Here is an 18814-nt window from a genome sequence, read left to right on the forward strand (position 1 = left end):
GGTATCCTGTGATATCCTTATCTGTGATACCCTGACTTTTCATTTAACTGTTTTTCCTAGACCAGCACATATTTTAAATAGTTGCATAAAGTCTTTTCTAAGGAAAGAGTTTGATTTTGATTAGCAGTCTTCTCTTTCCTCCCCCTCCTTTTTACAGCAATTAATCTCTTTGGCCTTTCATTTAGGGAAGGATTTGCACTTTTAAAACTGCTGAATTACTTCGTCAGACAAGCTCGAAACTTTGAAGCTAGAGAGCACTGAAGACGCAGCAACATCTTAATTCTCTTGAGAAGGAGGGATCTGAAGCGCTTTGTGGTTTGTTTTTCCAAAAACCTATTGTTTCAAGAACAAAAAAAAAAAAAAACCAAGGAGCTTTACACCTGGGGGAGGTTGGGGGGGTAGTATTAAAACTCTTAAATAGAAAGCCAAGGATAATAAAGCAGAGTCCCAAACTTCCAGCGAACGTGTGAAGTAGGGACTCTGCTCGGAAACGGGCGCGGCACCGCTGGACACAGAATATCCCGGCACCAGGCACAGCATCGCCGGCAGCGGGCACAGCACCGCCGGGACTGAGCATCGCTGGACAGCGGGACCCGCGGGCAGGGCAGGGGACGGGACGGGACGAGACGAGACGGGACGGGACGGGACGGGACGGGACGGGACAGCCGGTTACCATTTTCGCTCTCCACAGCAGTTTCATCCTCGGTGCTTCCCAGGCGCCTGGTCGCGACGCGCCGCGCTGCGCCCGCCGCGGGCCGGCCGGGCCGGGCCGGGCCGAGCCGAGCCGGGCCGGGCCGAGCCGAGCCGGGCCGAGCCGGGCCGAGCCGAGCCCAGCCCACCCGCCCCTGGGCTGCGCGGGAGGGACGGGCCGGGAGAGCGACGGGCGGCCAGGGGGAGGTGGCCGCGCCTGGCCCCGCCTCGGCCCGGCCCGCCCGAGTTTCCTGTTTGTGGCCGCAGCCGCGCCGATGGGAGCGCTATGTGCGTCACCGGCGAGTCCTCGCTGGTCACCGCGGGGCGCGTCCTGCCCGGCTCCCAGGAAAGCGCCTCCTCCTCCTCCCCTTCTTTTCCTCCTCCTCTTTTCCTTTCCCTCCTCCTCTGCCGGTGCCCGGGCAGGGTGGAGGGGAGCAGGAGGGACCGCGGGTCAGGTGTTCGGGCCGCCGTGAGGAAGGAATTTTAAGCCGTGCTTAACTTTAAAAACTTACTGCTACCAGTTGGGAAGTAAGGGAGTCAAAGGTTTTAGTAAGCTTTGCCCGGCAATCGCCCACGCTACCCTTACTTTGATTCCATATCGCTCACAAAGAAGCCCCTACGAGCCAAGAGCACGTCTGTGGATGCTCCAGCTGCTGGCACCTGCGTGCTGACATGACCTTAAAGCACCCTGAAAACCCCACTAACTTTGTTGCCTCCTCAGGTCTCTTTAGTTACCTGCTTTTGGGGACTTAAAATAACGATGGTTCACGTGCACAAATTCCCGCGCAAGGCAACGAAAGCTCTAAGAATTGAAACAGCTCAGATCTCCTGAAGCCTCACACTAATTTCCAGCACACCCCTGTTTTTATTTCCACCAGTGTCAGTACCAATGACCTGAGGGGCAGCGCAGGCTCAGGGGCTGTCAGCATTTGCACCTCATAACACGAGGAACTGTATGGAAACAAGAAACATTATTTTCAGCTACAAAACTAAGAATGAGCTGTATGGTCACAGGTGGTCTGATCTGATCATTTGCCAGGCTGTGCTTTTATGTGTGTGATCCTGAAGTGATCCAGAATACACAGACTTTGATAACCTGACTCAAACATACTGCACTCTACAAATCAAAGTCTAGATTTTCCAAAGTCCCATGGCTTCTCCTGTAAAACTACACAGCACATTCTCAATGCTTTAGATTTTGCAAACCGCTTTTCCACGTCATAATTTTAAGGTGCAGAAAGCGGAGTGTGCGTTGAATCCCTCGTGGCCAGCCCAGCAAGCGTGTGAGCAGTTTCAGAGCAAGTTGAACAGGAACAACATATCAGCATATGAAAATGGATATCCAGCCACAAGGAATACAACACTAAGGCCAAATAATTACTCTGAAATAAAAGCTTTTTTCTGCCATGACACAAAGCAGTGGCACCGATTTCTCTTTGTTTAATAGAAAGGAAATGGCAGTGAGTTAATGCAGGGGGAAGAAGCTCCTGTGTTTGACTCAGTTTAGCTTCTGTTGAATCACACGTTCTGTTGAATCCTTACAGAACACCTTATAGACAGACAAGCTCAGGGCTTTCCATTCAAGGCAGAGCACAAGCCCTCTCAGAAATGACATTGCTGAATCCTCTTGGCCACTGACAAGTGGCAGAGAGAAGCTCCATCAGGAAGGAGCAGCAGATGACCTCATCCAGTTTAGCAAGCAGCAGAAAGCCACCCTTTTTATTCATTTGATTTTCCATTAGTCTTGCAGAGAGTTAGATTTTTTCCCAGATTATTTTCAGGGAGATACATTGCCCAGACTTCAGAACCATTGACTTGTTTAGATTGGAAACAATCTCTAAGATCTCTGAGTCCAACCATGTCACAATGAATGGTTACAGAAGGGGCAGTAATCAGACCTTCCATTGAAAAGTGTCTGCCTTGGGAAAAGGATATGTCAAGGCCGCATAAAAATCTGCCTTATATATGCAAACACTGGTTATTTAATACTGGAAAAGAGGAAAAGTATATGCACTATTTAACTACATTTTAAATCCATTATATAGTGTACAATTAATTATTTGAGACCAATAGACAGAGTCTGAATGCACAGGAAAACATGAAGACCAAGGAGGCTCTGATTAATCTAAAAGATGTTCTGTAGAGATTTCAAGGACAGAAGGAGGCCTGAAAGTGAGTAAGAAGTATCTGCAACTCAGTTTAGTAGAACTGCTGGTTTGCTCTTTTAGCAGACTTTAATCACAAAACTGATCACCAGTGAACCATGCAGTCAACCCCATGTTAAACATTTGCTTCTTTCCAAATCATGTTCACATGCAATAACTACATTCCTGCCATAATTAAGCCCTTTGCCTGCCCTTTCTATTGAAGCGGAATTGTTCCTCTAATACATCTGAGCATGCACTCCCTCCCCCAGCAACAAGAGAGAAATACAAATCCACTTGTAAATGCAACCTTACACTTCTCACAGTGAAATGTTATATAAGAAAATACTTTGAGGTCCGGAAAGCTCTAAGACTGCAGATCACTGACCACTTACAGCCCAACAAGAACTGGCCGACTGTCCACAGAGAGGTAGTGGCAGAGTGATGATTTTCCCTGGGGTTCAGCTGTTGCTACAGCTGGCATGCAGATGCCTGCATGAGAAGACAAAGCAAAAGACTTATAAAGCAGCTGGAAATAAAGGACAGCTCATCTGACTGCTTCTGGTCAGGGCCTGACAGGAGGAGAGGAGGAAACAGAAGTCAGAGATACCTGAATATGGAAAATATTTGGGATGGCAAAGGAAAAGGACAAAGCAACCAGGTGATGTAAGAATGGTCCCTGACAGCTCCTCCAGGAGAGGAAGGCATCACGCAGTCTAACAGGAGAGAAGCCATGTACCTGAGGTGTGCATCCACCTTCACTGGGCAAGGATGTTACCTGGGAAATGGGAAAAAAAAAACCACACCACGATCTCCTTTTTAGGTTTTTATTTTTTAATAATAAAAAAAAAAAAGAAAAAGAAAAAGAAAAAGAAAAAGAAAAAGAAAAAGAAAAAGAAAAAGAAAAAGAAAAAGAAAGGAAAAACACTCCTTGCATTACAAAAGTCATAAGTTAAGCCATGGTTTCAAGAAAGTCCTTTCAATGGCAGCGCTAGCTCAAGCCATTTCCACTCCTTGGCACTTGAGTAGGCTGGGAGCTAGGACTGGTTGTGTGTTGGTTATGTGAGACACTTGCTAGTAACCATGCCTTTGTAGTCAACATTTTTACAGTATTACCTTTTTCTCCAAAGCAATGCCACCTCAAGGGCATTACCTAACTGTTAGTTGAAAAAGAAAATTCCGTGAGACACTTTGTTCATTTCCTAGGAAATACAAGAATCTATCATTCTATCTGTCTATATTATTCTATCAATCTATCAAGAATAAAGGCTGTCCACAGAGACACGCCTGCAATGGATGATGCCTTTGAAATGAGTGCCTACAAAAGGAAATAAATGCTGTTTCTATTAGGACTATCTCATTAATTGCTATTCACCTGCTTTTTTAAAACCACATTTAGTTATTGCTTTCTGTTTATGGCCCATGCCCTCAATTTGATAACTCACAGGTACCATGTGCTACAGTTCTGGAGATTAAAACTGAAAAAACAAACAAAACAAAAACCAAACCAACCAAACAAAAAAAACCCTAAAAAACCCAAATCAAAACAAAAATAAACCAACCAAACCAACCAAAAAACCCCAAAACAAACCAAAACCACAAAAAACCCCAAACCAACTACAACAACCAATCAGACAAACAAAAAACAAAATCAAACAAACAAAAACTAAACCAACCAAACAAACAAAAAAGCCCCATATGCAGGTGAACCACAAAAGCTACAGAATGCAGAGACTATAGAAATGCAAGCACAAACCACTTTTATACTGTGTTTCTTTGACAGCCTACTCTGACCTGTAGCTTGGCTGCAGAGAGCTCTTCACCACAGATACCATAGGAGATTCACCTGACAGTGTTCCTTTATATCGTGCACACCTGAGTTCCAGCTTCCCACCCCATTGCACAGTTAGCTTGTCATGGGGTGTTTCAGAGCTGCTTAACATCCAGTGCACTGCAATCTCCTGAAGGTCCTTTATGGCACAAACCACCTCCCAGGCACATACATCACATTTCCACCAGCACGGGCAACGCTCTGCACGTGCTGCAAGCTGATGGAGAGGGGAACAGAGGCGAGCCAGGTCTTCCATCTGCCTCACCTGGGATTAATTAACTTGGTTAATTAATTAACTTGGTCTTTCTTTAAATGAATGAGATGCACTATCATTACACATCAGCCAGTAAGAAAAGTTGCTGGAATCAAAAATTAAATTTTGATTACAAACTACTAACTACTCAAAGCAAACAAAATGCTACATTACACACTGTATGTCTGTTTTTTGAATGCCTGCAACCTTTGCAAGCCTCACTCCGGTGCAAGAGGCAAAACACTGCGCCCCCCTCACTCTGAAAGATGTGACAACACAGTTACAGCTCAGTAAAGAACCACACACACGTGTCCATCATAATCTGTCATCCTGGACACCAGAACTAAACAGAAGCCTTCAAGTAATTGCACATATAAACCTGCTTCATAGTAAAATGCCAGAGGAAATGCACCAGAGCTCCCATACATAAAACTAAATTAATGATTCATAAGGCTGCATAATTAACTATGCTAAGTCAAAAAATTATGTAGTTAAGGAAGCACATCCAGCTGTCCCTGGCCCTCTGATTTCACATGTGATTGCAATGAGATAGGCATGCACTGTTCCACAGGCTATGCTGTCCAAAGGGACATAATCTCAGATCTGGGGGGCATATCTCCTTCAGGAACAGCGAGTCCTTGGGCTCCGATTGGGAAAATCTTCAAAGCAATCCTGCATGTAAAACCAGGGGCACGTGGCTGGGAAAGTGCACCCCTGCTATGCCATGGACAGGAACAACAGCGGATTGTGCTCCCTGAGCCTCTGCCTTGAGAGGAGGCAGAGCTCTGCCCATGTGCCTCAGAGCCTGGGCTTGTCCCTGTCCCTGCTCACCCACACCTTGTCCCTCCTCACTCTCCAGGCTCCTTGGAAATGACCTGCAGGAGCAGAGACTGCAGGTCCTAGAACTCGAGTTTAAGTTTCACAGATCACAAAACACCCAGAAACTTTTCTTAAACCCTAAGTGCTTTGCAAGGTCTCCTGTTCCCCTTCCATGTCCACGTGTCCCTGCAGCTTCAGAGCAATATCTTTCTCTCATTTCGTGCTGCAGAGCTCTTCAGTTGCTCACAGTGATTCCTCTTTGCTGCATATTTCAGCAGATTTGAAGGAAGAAACAACACCCTGGAGTGCATGTTGAGAACATGGTTTTCTGAGCCTCATAACTCAGTCAAATCAAAGCCAAAACTAAGGCACTTCATAGCTATGGCTATTTCAATGCCAAATTTTAGCCCACAGGCCTAGCTATTCATGCTCCAGAGCTGTTCAAAAGAAGGCAGCAAACAGTCTTTATAGAGGGGAAAAATAGTTTTCCACTCTCCTCATACTCACACAGGGATGAAATGTTTTCTCTCAAACTTTCCAAAAAATCCACCTTTGAGCAGAGGCCAAGGGGCTCATTTGAACAATTTAAAAACTCTCCGCAAAGAATAAATACTTTAATCATATAAAAAGGCACTGCTCAATTACAAATTTGACTGTGGGTAACTCTCCTGACATCAATTCCATTGTCATGGGACCAGAATCAACCTCAGTTACCTATACAGAACTAATAAAAATTATCCCTGCATTCTCCAACAAAAAGTTATGGAAGACTGAAAACAGAAGGCTAATATATCCAGCAAGCATTTAATCTCTACACAACAGTTCCATAACAGAACACACTGTCCTAGGTTGCAATATTGATGTAGTTAAGTATTCTATTACCACCAGCTGTGGGCCATTAGCTGCTATCACCCACTCTGGATGACAGGCAATGGGCCATCCGTTAGCTATTATCACTTGCTAACGACCCACCCCGCATGACAGGCAATGGGCCATCAGGGACCCACCGTGTGACTCATGGACTTATCTCATCCCATTGTGAGATGCTCTGCCAAGGAGGGAGGAGCCAGGTGTTCCCACCCGGATATAACCTGGCCTTGGAACTGCCTGAGCTAGCCCTGTCTACTGGGTTCCCAGAGGACCAGAGCTACTACTGGATCTTCAGCTGGAGACTAGACCTTCACAGGATCACTGCTTCAACTGGACTACTTCAGTCGGACTGCTACTACCACCCTAACAGGGTGTTAGGTTATATCTGACTTTGTCAGTGCTTTTCCTTGTATTATTTCACTTATTTTTAATTTCAATCTTGACTTGTGATCTCCCACTGGTTTGTTTTCAAACCAATACACACACCAAAATGCCCAAGCTTTAGATCTTCATACCAAAATCTTCATGTCACATATTAAATAAATCAAATGGCGCTCATATTCTTTCTCAGAAGATTGTCTTCACTGTGCCTCAGATCTCTTTTCTGCACTTAAGTCAGGTTTAATAATTAAATAGACCATGGCACAAACATGTATTGGGTTGATTTAGCACAATGCTGGTTTTCCTGAATTGCTCTATTGTCTCCATACACAGGCTGATTCTCCATAAGAAGCTTCTTACTTTCAATACATTTACAAATTTATCATTTACATTATTGGCTGTTTTGTGCTCAATTCTCCCCCACATTCCCAAATTACTTGCCACGGTTCCTGTTCTTTTCTACCAAGCTTCAGTTTCCAGAATAAGAAATTTAACTATTTGATTAAGTGAGTTCTCAAAACTTCCCATTTACAAACATAACTTGCCTTTTCCATTCTGCCCTGTTTCATTTTGCTTTGGTTACAGACATGCTGCACATTTACCTTTAGTGGCCCTCTTACAGTATGTTTAAACAGGATAAATCTCTGTTGGCTGTAAGGATTTTCATCTCCTTAATTCTGGCACAGAGTATTTTTAATTTGTCCCCTTAAAAAAGAAATATTTCCTCCCCTAGAAACCTGTATCACTCTGGTATCCTTTAATCCAAGCACTCCCCAGAGGACTCTGGGCTTAATAATTATACTGAAGTGTCTATTATTTAGGATACTGGGAGTACTTCCCCCTCTATCTGGGGCCTCCTGTCCCTCTGAGCAGACCTTCGCCAGTGAGCTCTGTATTTACATCTAACTAGTTCAAATCCCAAGGACTCTGTCCTTCCCACCCATTGGGTTATAGTCAGATGGCAGCATGTCTTAGGTTTGACTCATTCCCTTAATGCACTTTTAGTTTCCACAGAGAGTAAATGAAGAGTTTGGATTTAAATGCTGTTCCTACAACAAATCCTAGTGCTCACATTTTCTTAACCTGTAAGATTAAAATAACAGGGATAAAATAATCAGAAATCCTTGTATTCTTATCATAGTTTATGTTACTTGGGTTTTTTTAGTTAAATTATCCATATTAAACTTAGAAACTATGTCCCTCTTTATTGTAGGACAAGTTTCAGGATACTCAGAAGTTCCTAGATCCTGATTCAAGGAGCCTGCTGAATGCTTGTCATATCACAGAGATCTTCTGGATGCTGGAGATGGTTGCACACCACGGATAGTTTTCTCAGCCAGATCTAAAACAAAGTCTTGCAAGCTTTCTACTGACCCAACCTTTTTCCCAGCATTCAGGCAACAGTAAGCCAGAGTCGTCAACATTTTTTTCTCCTCTTCATTGGGCTAAAAGGGAAATAATTGAAGGGAAGCAACAATTCATCTTATCTACAGGTCTCTTGTTTTTTTAATGCTGCATTCATTCTATCTGACTTCACCAAACCCTACAAAGATTTTATAGCCCTTCTACAGAGCCCAGTAGGCCCCAATAAATCAGACTCCTTCTCCACAGCTTTCGAGCAGGGAGGAGCCATGAACAAGAGAATTGTAAACAAATGTGTAACAGATAACTCTAGAAATGGATATAGTGGTCCCTGTGCAACCACATCATGTTTTTTCATTGTACATACTCCTCAAACAATTAAAATTTGAGGGCTTTACTAACTACCACAGCCTTGAACACAGGAATCTCTAAATTAGAAATTATATGTTTTGAGTGCAGTGCAATAAAATCCAGGTTTGGGGTGGGGTTTGGGGGGTTGGAGTTATTTTTTTGTTTAATTGGTTTTACCTCTTCCACCTCTAAAATATCCTAAAGTCACGTTCTACTGTCTGTACGACAGTGACTTGCCTTCTTCAGCTTCCATGAATCTTACACAGGGGAGTTGCTCTTTCATCATCTAAAAGGTCTCCAGCAAGTTCCATCCTTGGAGAAGAAATTCTGTAAGTGTTTGAAAACAAGACAAAGGCAGGTTTGAACTGCAGACAGCAACACATTTGCTTTTAATGTCCATTATGTTCTCTCTCTCTTGAAACACAACAATTTAATAAAGTCACGACACAGATAAGGAAGATGCTCAGTCATGTCCATCAGATGCAGTGCCAGCCAGTCACAACCCATGGCAATGTTATGTCTACTCTACATTAACAAATGAGTGCTAAACATGTTTCTGGAAGTGGCCTGTTTTGTGTGGGGAGGCAAAAATGCTTTTATCAGCATAAGTCAACTCCAACTTTTTGCCTTTCTGCTGCTGTGACTCTTGTCTTCCACCTACTGCAGACTCTGAGCTTCCCAAAGCCCACATTCCTACCCTCCAGATCAGTCAAAATTCAGCATTAAGACTTCCTTTTCCTTTCAATTATTTAATAGTCACTTTTAAGACCCCTCAAAACTCGATCTCACTTTTGACCCTCCTTATTTTCATTTGAGAAGCTTTTCACCTCTACTGGTGCTTCTTCTCAGAGATCAATGCCTGCCAGAAGCTCCCCATATGCTACCAATATATCCTGGGTAACCCATTTCACACTGATACACTCAGCTTTGAGATGCACTTTTATCCTGATGCCAGAGATACATCTGTAGTTCACAACAGTGGGACAGAAGCAATAATTCCTTTACTAACAGATGTTTAAAAAATGCACAGCCTTTTTTTGAGGCGTATCACTAGTGATCTATAAATAGTTGCTTTTGTTGGTATTTACCTTCATACTTTGCCCTACATCCTTCCCCTTGTTTGTTCTACCTCTGTTCTGCCTTTTGATTTTCATGACATGCTCTGAGACAGACTCCTGCCCAATTGTAGATATTCCAGGACAGGGCATAAACCCTCACCATGACCTTTAGGAACTGTTACAGTGCAAGAACAGATTTTACGATGGATCATGCAAGTCCAACATCAAACACTCCTGCCACTGGTGCCATTCAGATGAAGAGTAATAGCATACTTGAACAAATGGTCAACACCTGTTAAAAATGCTGTGAATGATTGGGAGCAGCATGCCCCAGCTAAAGAGAAATCCCTCTTGCTATTTGGCTGCTGCTGTCGTCCCTCTGTCACTTCCTTGAAGTGCTGCTGGTGACTTCAGCAGATTCACTTGCAAGGGAAATGTTACAGGATTAGACCCACAGGCTGTAAACACTCCCCTCTGGGATCACCTGGCTTTATCATTATTGGCACACTATGCTCAGACAGCAAAGACTTTCATTTAAGGATACTCGTTTCTATTTCCAGCTCTATTACGTCTATTTTTGTTTGAACTTATTTAAAGACAACATTATCAACCCAGGAACAAAAGGCAGGAAGGAGATGGAAGCCCACAATGCTCTAGACAATGACAGGAAACAACCTGTGTTCTGACAGTTCCCCCAGTTCTCTTCTAGATGATCTTTACCGAAGAATTAGACAAAGTCCAAAAAGCAAAATAACACCCAAAACCCTGTGAAGACGAAATCCTCTTGTATAGGTGCTAACAGAGTGGAAAATTTTTGAGAAAATTCAGGTCTAGCATATAGCTGACTGACAACTTACTTAGCAAACTCAAACCAAATCCACTGTATCGAGATGACATCACTAAAAATGTTTTTCCAAGGTTTTATAGGAAGACTTCCTCAATAAAACCAAGACCTTCCAAACTGGCCAAAGTTGAACACTGTTAGACAAAATCGTAACAAAAGTTGGCACAGAAGCCACTGTTTTGTTCTCCGGAAATCAGCTGAAAATACAGGAATAAACAGTATGGAAGAGCCTCTTTTCAGGGTCATATTATAAACAGCAAATAATTTGTGCAATATGTTACTGTGTTCAGGGAGATGAGCTGGATTGGAAATCAAAACCTAGAGAAGGCAATTATAAAATATGCAGTTGTATTATAAACCATTAAACCACACACCAAAGAGGTGAAAGAAATATTAAATTCTTTCACTTTAGGTTATAAGATGAACACTGAGAGGTCTATGGAGGAACATTCTGGCAAATGTTCCACAGCTGAATTGTCAGGACACATATATATGGACCAGATAGGCAATTTTTCAATCCTGGTGTAGCCACACCTGCCTTCTGCATTACAGGGATTTTGCAACATTCTTAAAAAAGTGAGCTTAAACATACAATCTTTCATCCACAAATCAGTTCTGACCTGAAGCCACCTTGCTAGAGGCCTACTCAAACTGCAAAGCAATTCTTTCGTAATACTGCCAGCGAGAACACCAGTAAGTGTCAAATATTACAAAATAATACGAAAGTACAAATAAAGTGGTCACCAGTGCACTGAGGACTGGAATAAACCATCCAAATGCATTCCCCCATCCAGCATCAGGTCCCAGTATGTTTCAGTTATTACAGATTTATCCTGGATTAAACCTGCAACAAGAAGTGACATGGCTCTTTATCTTCCTCTTCCCCCAAATACAGGTCAATTATTCTCTATGGCTTGTTTTCTTGGCAAAGCAAAAAGAAAGCAAAGAAGCCACAGCCTTATTATCTCTTTTTAAAGAAAAAATTGAGAATTTAATCTCAATGCAAGCTGCCAGCCATGCATTTATCACCACAACATGGCATGATGTGTCACTTGAGAATTTGGGGCCCACTTAAGAAAAGGGATTCTGCTTGTTTTTTGTTCCACTGGCTAGTCCAAAATGAAGTGCAAAGTTGCATAATCCCTCCAATTCTGTTGGAGAAATAACAGTCCAAGATCCATGGAAGAGGGAAGGAAAAAAATCCCAGCCCTCTTTTCTGGATAAGCTGCTATAAGTTAAGAAGCAAGAATTCTGTAGAGAAAACACTGCTCTTGCTCTCCCAGGCAGTTTCTTGCTCTTCCAAGTGGACTCCAGATTTCATGTATTTCTTTCTTTTCCTCCATTCCTCCCCCAGCTCTTGATGACAGTGTTTGGCAGTAACTTCTCATTTAAAAAAAAAAATAAATAAAAAATCCAGACTGCCTTTGTGCTGCCCCAGCAAACCTCTCTGGGGAAATGATGTTCTTTGCTCAGCCATTCCTGTTCAACAGAGTGCCAGCATGAGGAAAACAGCTGGAGCGACTTCCTATTCTCCATTCAGGCCTTGCAGCCTCAAGATACAAAGCCTTACAAAAAGAGAGGCTGAAGCCAACACTGACAAAGAAGTGCATGAGGACTGGTAAGATGTTATTTCCAGCATTCTCACAACAACACAGGGCTCAGTAACAACCTGAGCCACCATAGCCCTGGAAAAGCTGGTGGATGGCTGTGGATAATTCTGTAGCTGCAATCCCAACAGCTACCATTCAGACACATGAGGATATTGTCCAGTTTAATCTGCACACCAAGAGATTTACTGCAAATCCTTTTCCATAAGCAATTTCCATAAGCAATGCAGCTATCACCATATCTCCCCAGCCTTGAAGATTATTTTGTTGGACACTACTTTTTTTCCTGAAAAACACAATGTCTATTTACAAGTGCAAGGAAAGGCAATGTTTAATCCAAGGATTACAGCCACGAAGTTCTGCCTATTCTCAATCAGGTTACTCCTTGAGCTTTAATTTGAAAATCCATCTATTACTTGCTAACTTCCTTACATTTAAATACCAAAATGCAAAGCATCTGAGATCATAGCTAAGTTCTGGACAAGAACCAGGAGTTAAATCTCCAGGGAAGTCAGTCAAAGCTTATAATTGGGTTCAGACAGCGATATATATATATTTCGTTTTTTATGAAAGTGATACTGGATAATACTTCAGTCTTGCATTTCCCCCTCTTTTTCAGCTTTACTCCTGTCTTCCTTTTAAGGAAAGGTGGCCTTTTTACTTGCCTGTCATCATTAATCACATCTAGATAACACTAATTAACTAACCGTTTACAACAGCCTGGCTACTCAAGGTTTAGTGAGGGGGGGAAGGACGGGACGAGAGAACAGTGTTGCATCTCCAAGGCAATTTAACTCCAATTTGAAGGTCTGGCTTTTTTGCCGAGGCTGTGTCACCACAACACACCGATTGCATCCCCATGACAGGATGTGTCCCCTTCCTCCTCTCCCACTTCCTTTTCTTTAATCACCATGGTTTTCCTTCCCTATAAACTTGTTGCCAGCTCTCAGCCTACTCAGAGGACAAATGACAAAATCCTCTTGTTCAGTCTGCAGTTGAGGGACGAGGAAAGCAGTCCCTCCAACAGTATTTAGGCAACAAGGATGGAAAAAAAAATTCCAAAGGAATATTCAACTCATTAGATGTTGATTAACATAAAAATACATTGAAGGAATGCCCTGCATGTAACATACAGGTCATTAATGCACTTGTTCCTACATGTTTAATCAAAAGTCTTAAAAAAATACATGTATCACATCCATGTTATGACTAGTTCCAGGAACCGTCCTATGGCAGCAAATCCTCTGCCTGTGCTAACCTGTCTTCCCTAATCTCTGCTGGTCTCTGTGCTCATGCAAGAACAGAGTACACCACCCAGATAAAACACAGATATTAAACAAGTATGCCAGAAAAAGAGAAAACTCCCAGCAAAACTTAATTAGTCTCCATGGGAGGGAGATACCAGGAACTAAGTCCCTTCCTGGGACTTTATTGTGCTTATTGTCCTGCTGGAAATTTGTCTTGTCTAGGTCACTGTTTTGCCTTTTCCTGCTCAATTATTGGAGGAACTGTTTTACAGTCTCCTTTGATGTAGGTATTCAGGCCAGCAACAGTACAGTGCAGAACAGGGAGAATGGTATCTTAAACAATGTTTAATGCAGACCAAAGGGGAATTTTTACCATATATCATGTTTCCACTGCAAAGGTGCCATTAAAGCTGAGAGAGAGAGAGCCTACATAAAGATCGCTCAAGAAGGCCACTTCTGAACTGTAGCTCTCAAATAATTGATTATGAACATTCTTTTGTTTTAATCCTCTATCTTTCAGCCATAAACCCACAACAGTAAACCCCCAACCTCAGTATTCCCTGCCCATGGCACACGGTTGGAACTACATGATCTTTAAGGTCCCTTCCAACCCAAACCATTCTGGGACTCTCTGATAGTCTGTTTACCTCCTGCAATTAATTTGTTGCCCTTAAGCCAATCTCCAGCAGAAAAATGCCAGCAGTCCCCAATCTACAACTGCAGTTACAGCTGGATTGCAGCTTCCCAGCTGAGGAAGCTTTGGTGAAGCTATTATTCACCAAATTCCATATCCTAAATTCCTCCTCTGTCAAGAAGGTGGTCCTGCAGGTAGGACTGACACAGGAATAAATTTGCCTGCCAGCTGATCGCTTAATAATATGGGGAGTTTATATATGTATATCTGTGTGCATGTCCATTTTTTTTCCTAGGTGTTTGCCTTCCATTAAGAGGTACTTCACAAATCTGTGTAATTTCCTAATTAATAATAGGATAATTATTATCTACACAGACCAAGTGTAACTTAAAAAGATAATTCTATACTTCAGAGCAGTGTTTTCACTTTGTGATTCAATATCTTTGTTAATATACAGAATGGGGCAAGTGAAGAATAGGAAGATGTTGCCCAGCAAACAGGAGTTCCTTCATGGAATCATGGAATGGTTTGGGCTGGAAGGGCCCACCCTGCCATGGGCAGGGACACCTTCCACTATCCCAGGTTGCACCAAGGCCCCTCCAGCCTGGCCTTGGACACTTCCAGGGATGGAAGGGATGCAGGGATGGGATATAATCACTTAGAATCTCTTGGAAAGGGGAAAGTGTACAGCAGAGCAATACCTGGAAAACACTGGCCTGTTATTTGGTACATAGACAAAATGAAAAACCCAAAACATCCAAATATAATAAACCGTCTGAAGAAACATGTTCATTAAATCAAACAGACAGCAAGTATTATATACACATAAGAAATATATCTTGCCTTCACCAGTACAGTCTGACTCCATTCAGAGGAAAGCTTCCAGAAGCAGCTTAAACCCATAAATTTAATTCCATATTGATGTAAATAAGGATCACACCTGCAGCGCTCACAGAACAACAGCCAGAGGGGCTGACAGATCCTCAGCTCCCAGGCAGAAATTGCCCACCACAGGTGCTGCATAACTCAGGAGGGTCTGGGAGTCTCCAAATGCCTGAAATGGGCACATAGAGCTGCCTTACACATGTCACAGAACTTGGAGTGAATTCTCCTCCTCCAAACTGGATACATCACTGTCTTCAGCCTTGACATAAAAGAAAAAAGTTGGCTTTTCCTCTTCTTGAAAAGGGAAATAGCAATACTGTGAAATCACATGGGTTCCAGGCAGCTTCCCAAGCACACTTTGTTTTCATTGACTAAAGTAATGCCTAACAATGGCAATTGAAAGCAGATTTTCCTATACTATAAAAGATCTTATTCTATTAGAAAATAGCAGATCTTTAATTGTGCCAGCACTTATCTCTGCATAGTGAAAGAATATGGGGCATCCAGACAAAGAAATATGAGTAGTTTGAGATGCCCAGGCTCACAGCCCATGGTTAAAGCATTCCCAGCATCTCTGGGTGTTCCCAAAGAAAACCAAGCTCTGCCTCCTCTTTTTCCTTGACATGCAGCCAGCATTTGTCAGTTTGATGGGAATCACCAGGCAGCTGTTCTGGAAGGAAGAGACAATAGGTGTAATTACTGCACTGGTAATTAGGATTTGCCTGGTTTACCCCGTGAACAGAGCAGAGTCACAACTCCAATGGGTTTTCTGCCAGCACAACTCCTCTCATTCCTAGAGAAGGGCCTGAAAGCAGACAGATGGAAATGAGATCAGATTTGGACTGAACATTGGTGCGATATTCTACATGTACAAGACTCATAGTTCATACCAAAATTGAAATTTCTGTCTGGCTCATGGCACTCAGGCTGGTAATTGGTAAAACTTTCCCTGACCCAGTGCTTCTGGAAACCATCCAAGCTCCACTGAATCAGCATGGAAGCAAATCTGTGTGCACACTAATCATTTGACCCCAAATCTTAAATTGTTTTCTGAACTGATATTTTCTAAGAATGAAATATGTCTCTTTGAGTCCCAAGAATCATCTTCATTTTAAAGGGAAAGAAGATGAAGCAGAATATTATATGTGTGTGTGTGTGTGTGTGTGCGCGCGTATGTGTGTGTGAGAAATATATATGATATGTGCAATATATGAAAGGCCTATTTCCATCTCTAAACTTTTGTTTTGTTCCTTTATATTTTCTATCTGTAAACACAGGCTCTTGGCAAGTTCCCTGGAACTTTCTTAGGGCAAGAGGAAATCTGTCCAATTGCTTGACAAACAAAGCATCCTGATAACACTTTATAATTAATTTGGAAGAATTTCTCCACCTATAATCTATAGTATGACCACATTCAATAGCATGGGATTTTTTTTTTTTTAATAATCAAAATCCTGGGTTATTTTTGTAATGTTTCATTATGAGTTTTGCGGTTCTAAAATTTAACCTGGTTACTCTGTCTATGGCATTTAAATGTCCTTATTTGTCATTCCCCTACAGATTGCTTGCTGCTCAGTGGGTTTCAATTCTACTCTTAATAGACAGAAAAAGGAAAAAATACTTATTTTTAGGTATAGAGAAAGGGAAACAATCAAGATAATGAAGCCCTGGAAAAATCTCTGGAAGAGAAGTGATAATTCCAATCACTTTGAGGCTGGACAAGCCAGATGAGGCGAATTTGGTGGAATGGTTTGGTGAAGGTCTAACTTTCACAGGAGCTCAAGAAGGAAACATTCCCAGCTCAGGGCCTAAATCTGGCTAATCTTTATGGCCCCTTGGCAGAGTGCAGAGCACCAGGGCCCCAGTCCAGAGCCAGGAGCAACGCTCCTGTGGCACTACATATCCCACACTTTCATGTTCAACGAGCTGGAGACTGGCCCATGGGGAGGCAGGTTATGGCACTGCATCTTGCGTTCAAATTGTCTGGATGTGGTTTTGAGCAGCTGTGGACAAATCCTGCTTCTTCCCTCGAGTCCTTTGTTTCTTATTTTTAAAACCTTAGGGCTGCGCAGGAACTTCAAGTCTCTGGCTGATTAAGGGACCATGTGACTGCTCTGGACTTTGAACTCAGATAAACTCCCTACTGAATCAAGACAAGTGTAAAATGCTTCCAGTAGAGATTATTTTGCACCAGGCTGTACTAAGAAATGCAACAGAGTTTCAACTCTGAAGAATTTCAGAGGCACAAAAGAGAGGAACTGTCCATGTCCTGAGTGCAGCTTTTCAGGCGAAGCTCCAGAGCCCCCCCATACACACAGCAATGCTTGTACCAGCCTATGGAAGCAGATCATGATTTAGCTCGGGGAATAAAACATCCTGATTCCATATAATGACACATCAGCTTCTGTCCAATCAATGCATACAACTTCGCTTCTGAAAGCCATCTTCAGAAATCCCCAAATCGCACATTTAAATCGGTAAAATCAGGTCTAAACCGGCCATGTTAGGATGGATCAGAATTTCTGCATCCTTTTTAGCCCACAGAGAGTGCAAGTTTTATCTAATATTTTGATTAAAAAAAAAAAAAATCCCAGCCCTGGTCACTAGGTTTATTCCCCAGGAGCAGAACATATGGCTCAGATCCTGGCTCACTTCCAGCTGGAGTCATTAAGGACTGATTTCCCTGTGGTTTTCACTGGATAAAGCATTCCTGTCCAGTTCCTTCTGTGAACATTTGTACATTGTTGTGGAGCACTAATCAGTACCTCCTGCCCTCTGCCCCAGAGAGGCATTTTAGCAAAAAGTTACGTAATTTCTTGAAGTTATAATTATATCCTGGTCCCCTCCAAATATAGTTGGGAGGGACAAACATAGAATTATAATTTTAAATATAATTGGAGTGATACAGAATTAGATATAGGATATAACATGGATCTGTTCACACTTGTTTTGAGTTCCTAGGGATCCATCCTGGACATAATCTCCTGTATCAGAATGGTGGCTCATGGAGAGGGACAGCACTGGCAGAGGATCCAAAGGCTGATGCTGCACATCCAGAAACATACTTGGGTTGTGGGGATGCTCTTCCAATTAATCCATCCAAGAGGGTAGTTTGGGTTTTGACTCCCATCCTGTAAGGATTGTGACACTGTTGATTGAGGAGATTGAAAATTTGATGGCTTTGGTTAGGGCGAAGCACCAACCAAAGAGGCAAATTTCAGACGGAGATGTAAAATTTCCAGTGCCTCTGGCAGAAAACCTTTAGAGACACTGAAACGGAGCCTAGAAAGCAATCGGCTCCACCTCGCAGAAAACGGGACACCTCCCTGAGGTGCGACATTGCCATCATGTGGCCATCCCAACTCTGCAGGAACACCAGCAGGGACAGGATGAACCGGAACTTCATCCCAGATTTTCAGCTTTTTCAATTGTCTTTAGCACTGATAGCCTACAGGAGAACTGGCGAGGAGCTGACACCCTCTCCTGACACCCCTATTCAAAGAAAAGCATTCCTTTCTCCAGATTTGCCCTCCTTCATGTCAGGGAGCAAAGGTGTTTTCCATTTCCCAAGGCACAGCACTGCCAGGTTGATGGTGCACTGCACAGAATAGAGCACAGCTGACCATCCAACATGTACAGAAACACCAAAAATGACAAATGGAACATTCCTGATGTCAGGAAGCCAAACTTTAGGAGTAATCTGAATGAGAACAGCACAATGGCCTGGATCAGGAAGGAACTCCCGCACAGGAAAATACATGGAAGTTAGCGTCGAGTGAGGAGTGGAAAGCAAAGCAAATTAATGAAATTAAGAATTTCAGGGAAAAACTAAATACTG

General features: G+C 42.7%; 1 protein-coding gene across 3 annotated transcripts in view; it reads right to left on the reverse strand.

The window, feature by feature from the left end:
• RGL1 (ral guanine nucleotide dissociation stimulator like 1) overlaps window positions 1-1008 on the reverse strand; it is a 56329-nt gene extending 55321 nt beyond the window's left edge. Inside the window, exon 1 of one of the 3 annotated variants that reach the window (XM_085068705.1) lies at window positions 674-1008. In XM_085068705.1, the coding sequence (XP_084924831.1) occupies window positions 674-700 (27 nt within the window). In that variant the 5' untranslated portion in view covers window positions 701-1008. The remainder of the gene's footprint in view (window positions 1-673) is intronic. The other 2 variants (XM_085068704.1, XM_085068706.1) reach the window with 2 other exon arrangements.
• Between the last annotated feature and the right edge of the window lie 17806 nt (window positions 1009-18814).

Source organism: Lichenostomus cassidix, chromosome 8 (assembly GCF_008360975.1).
Source record: "Lichenostomus cassidix isolate B80296 chromosome 8, HeHo_3.0, whole genome shotgun sequence".
In the NCBI taxonomy this organism is placed as follows: domain Eukaryota; kingdom Metazoa; phylum Chordata; class Aves; order Passeriformes; family Meliphagidae; genus Lichenostomus; species Lichenostomus cassidix.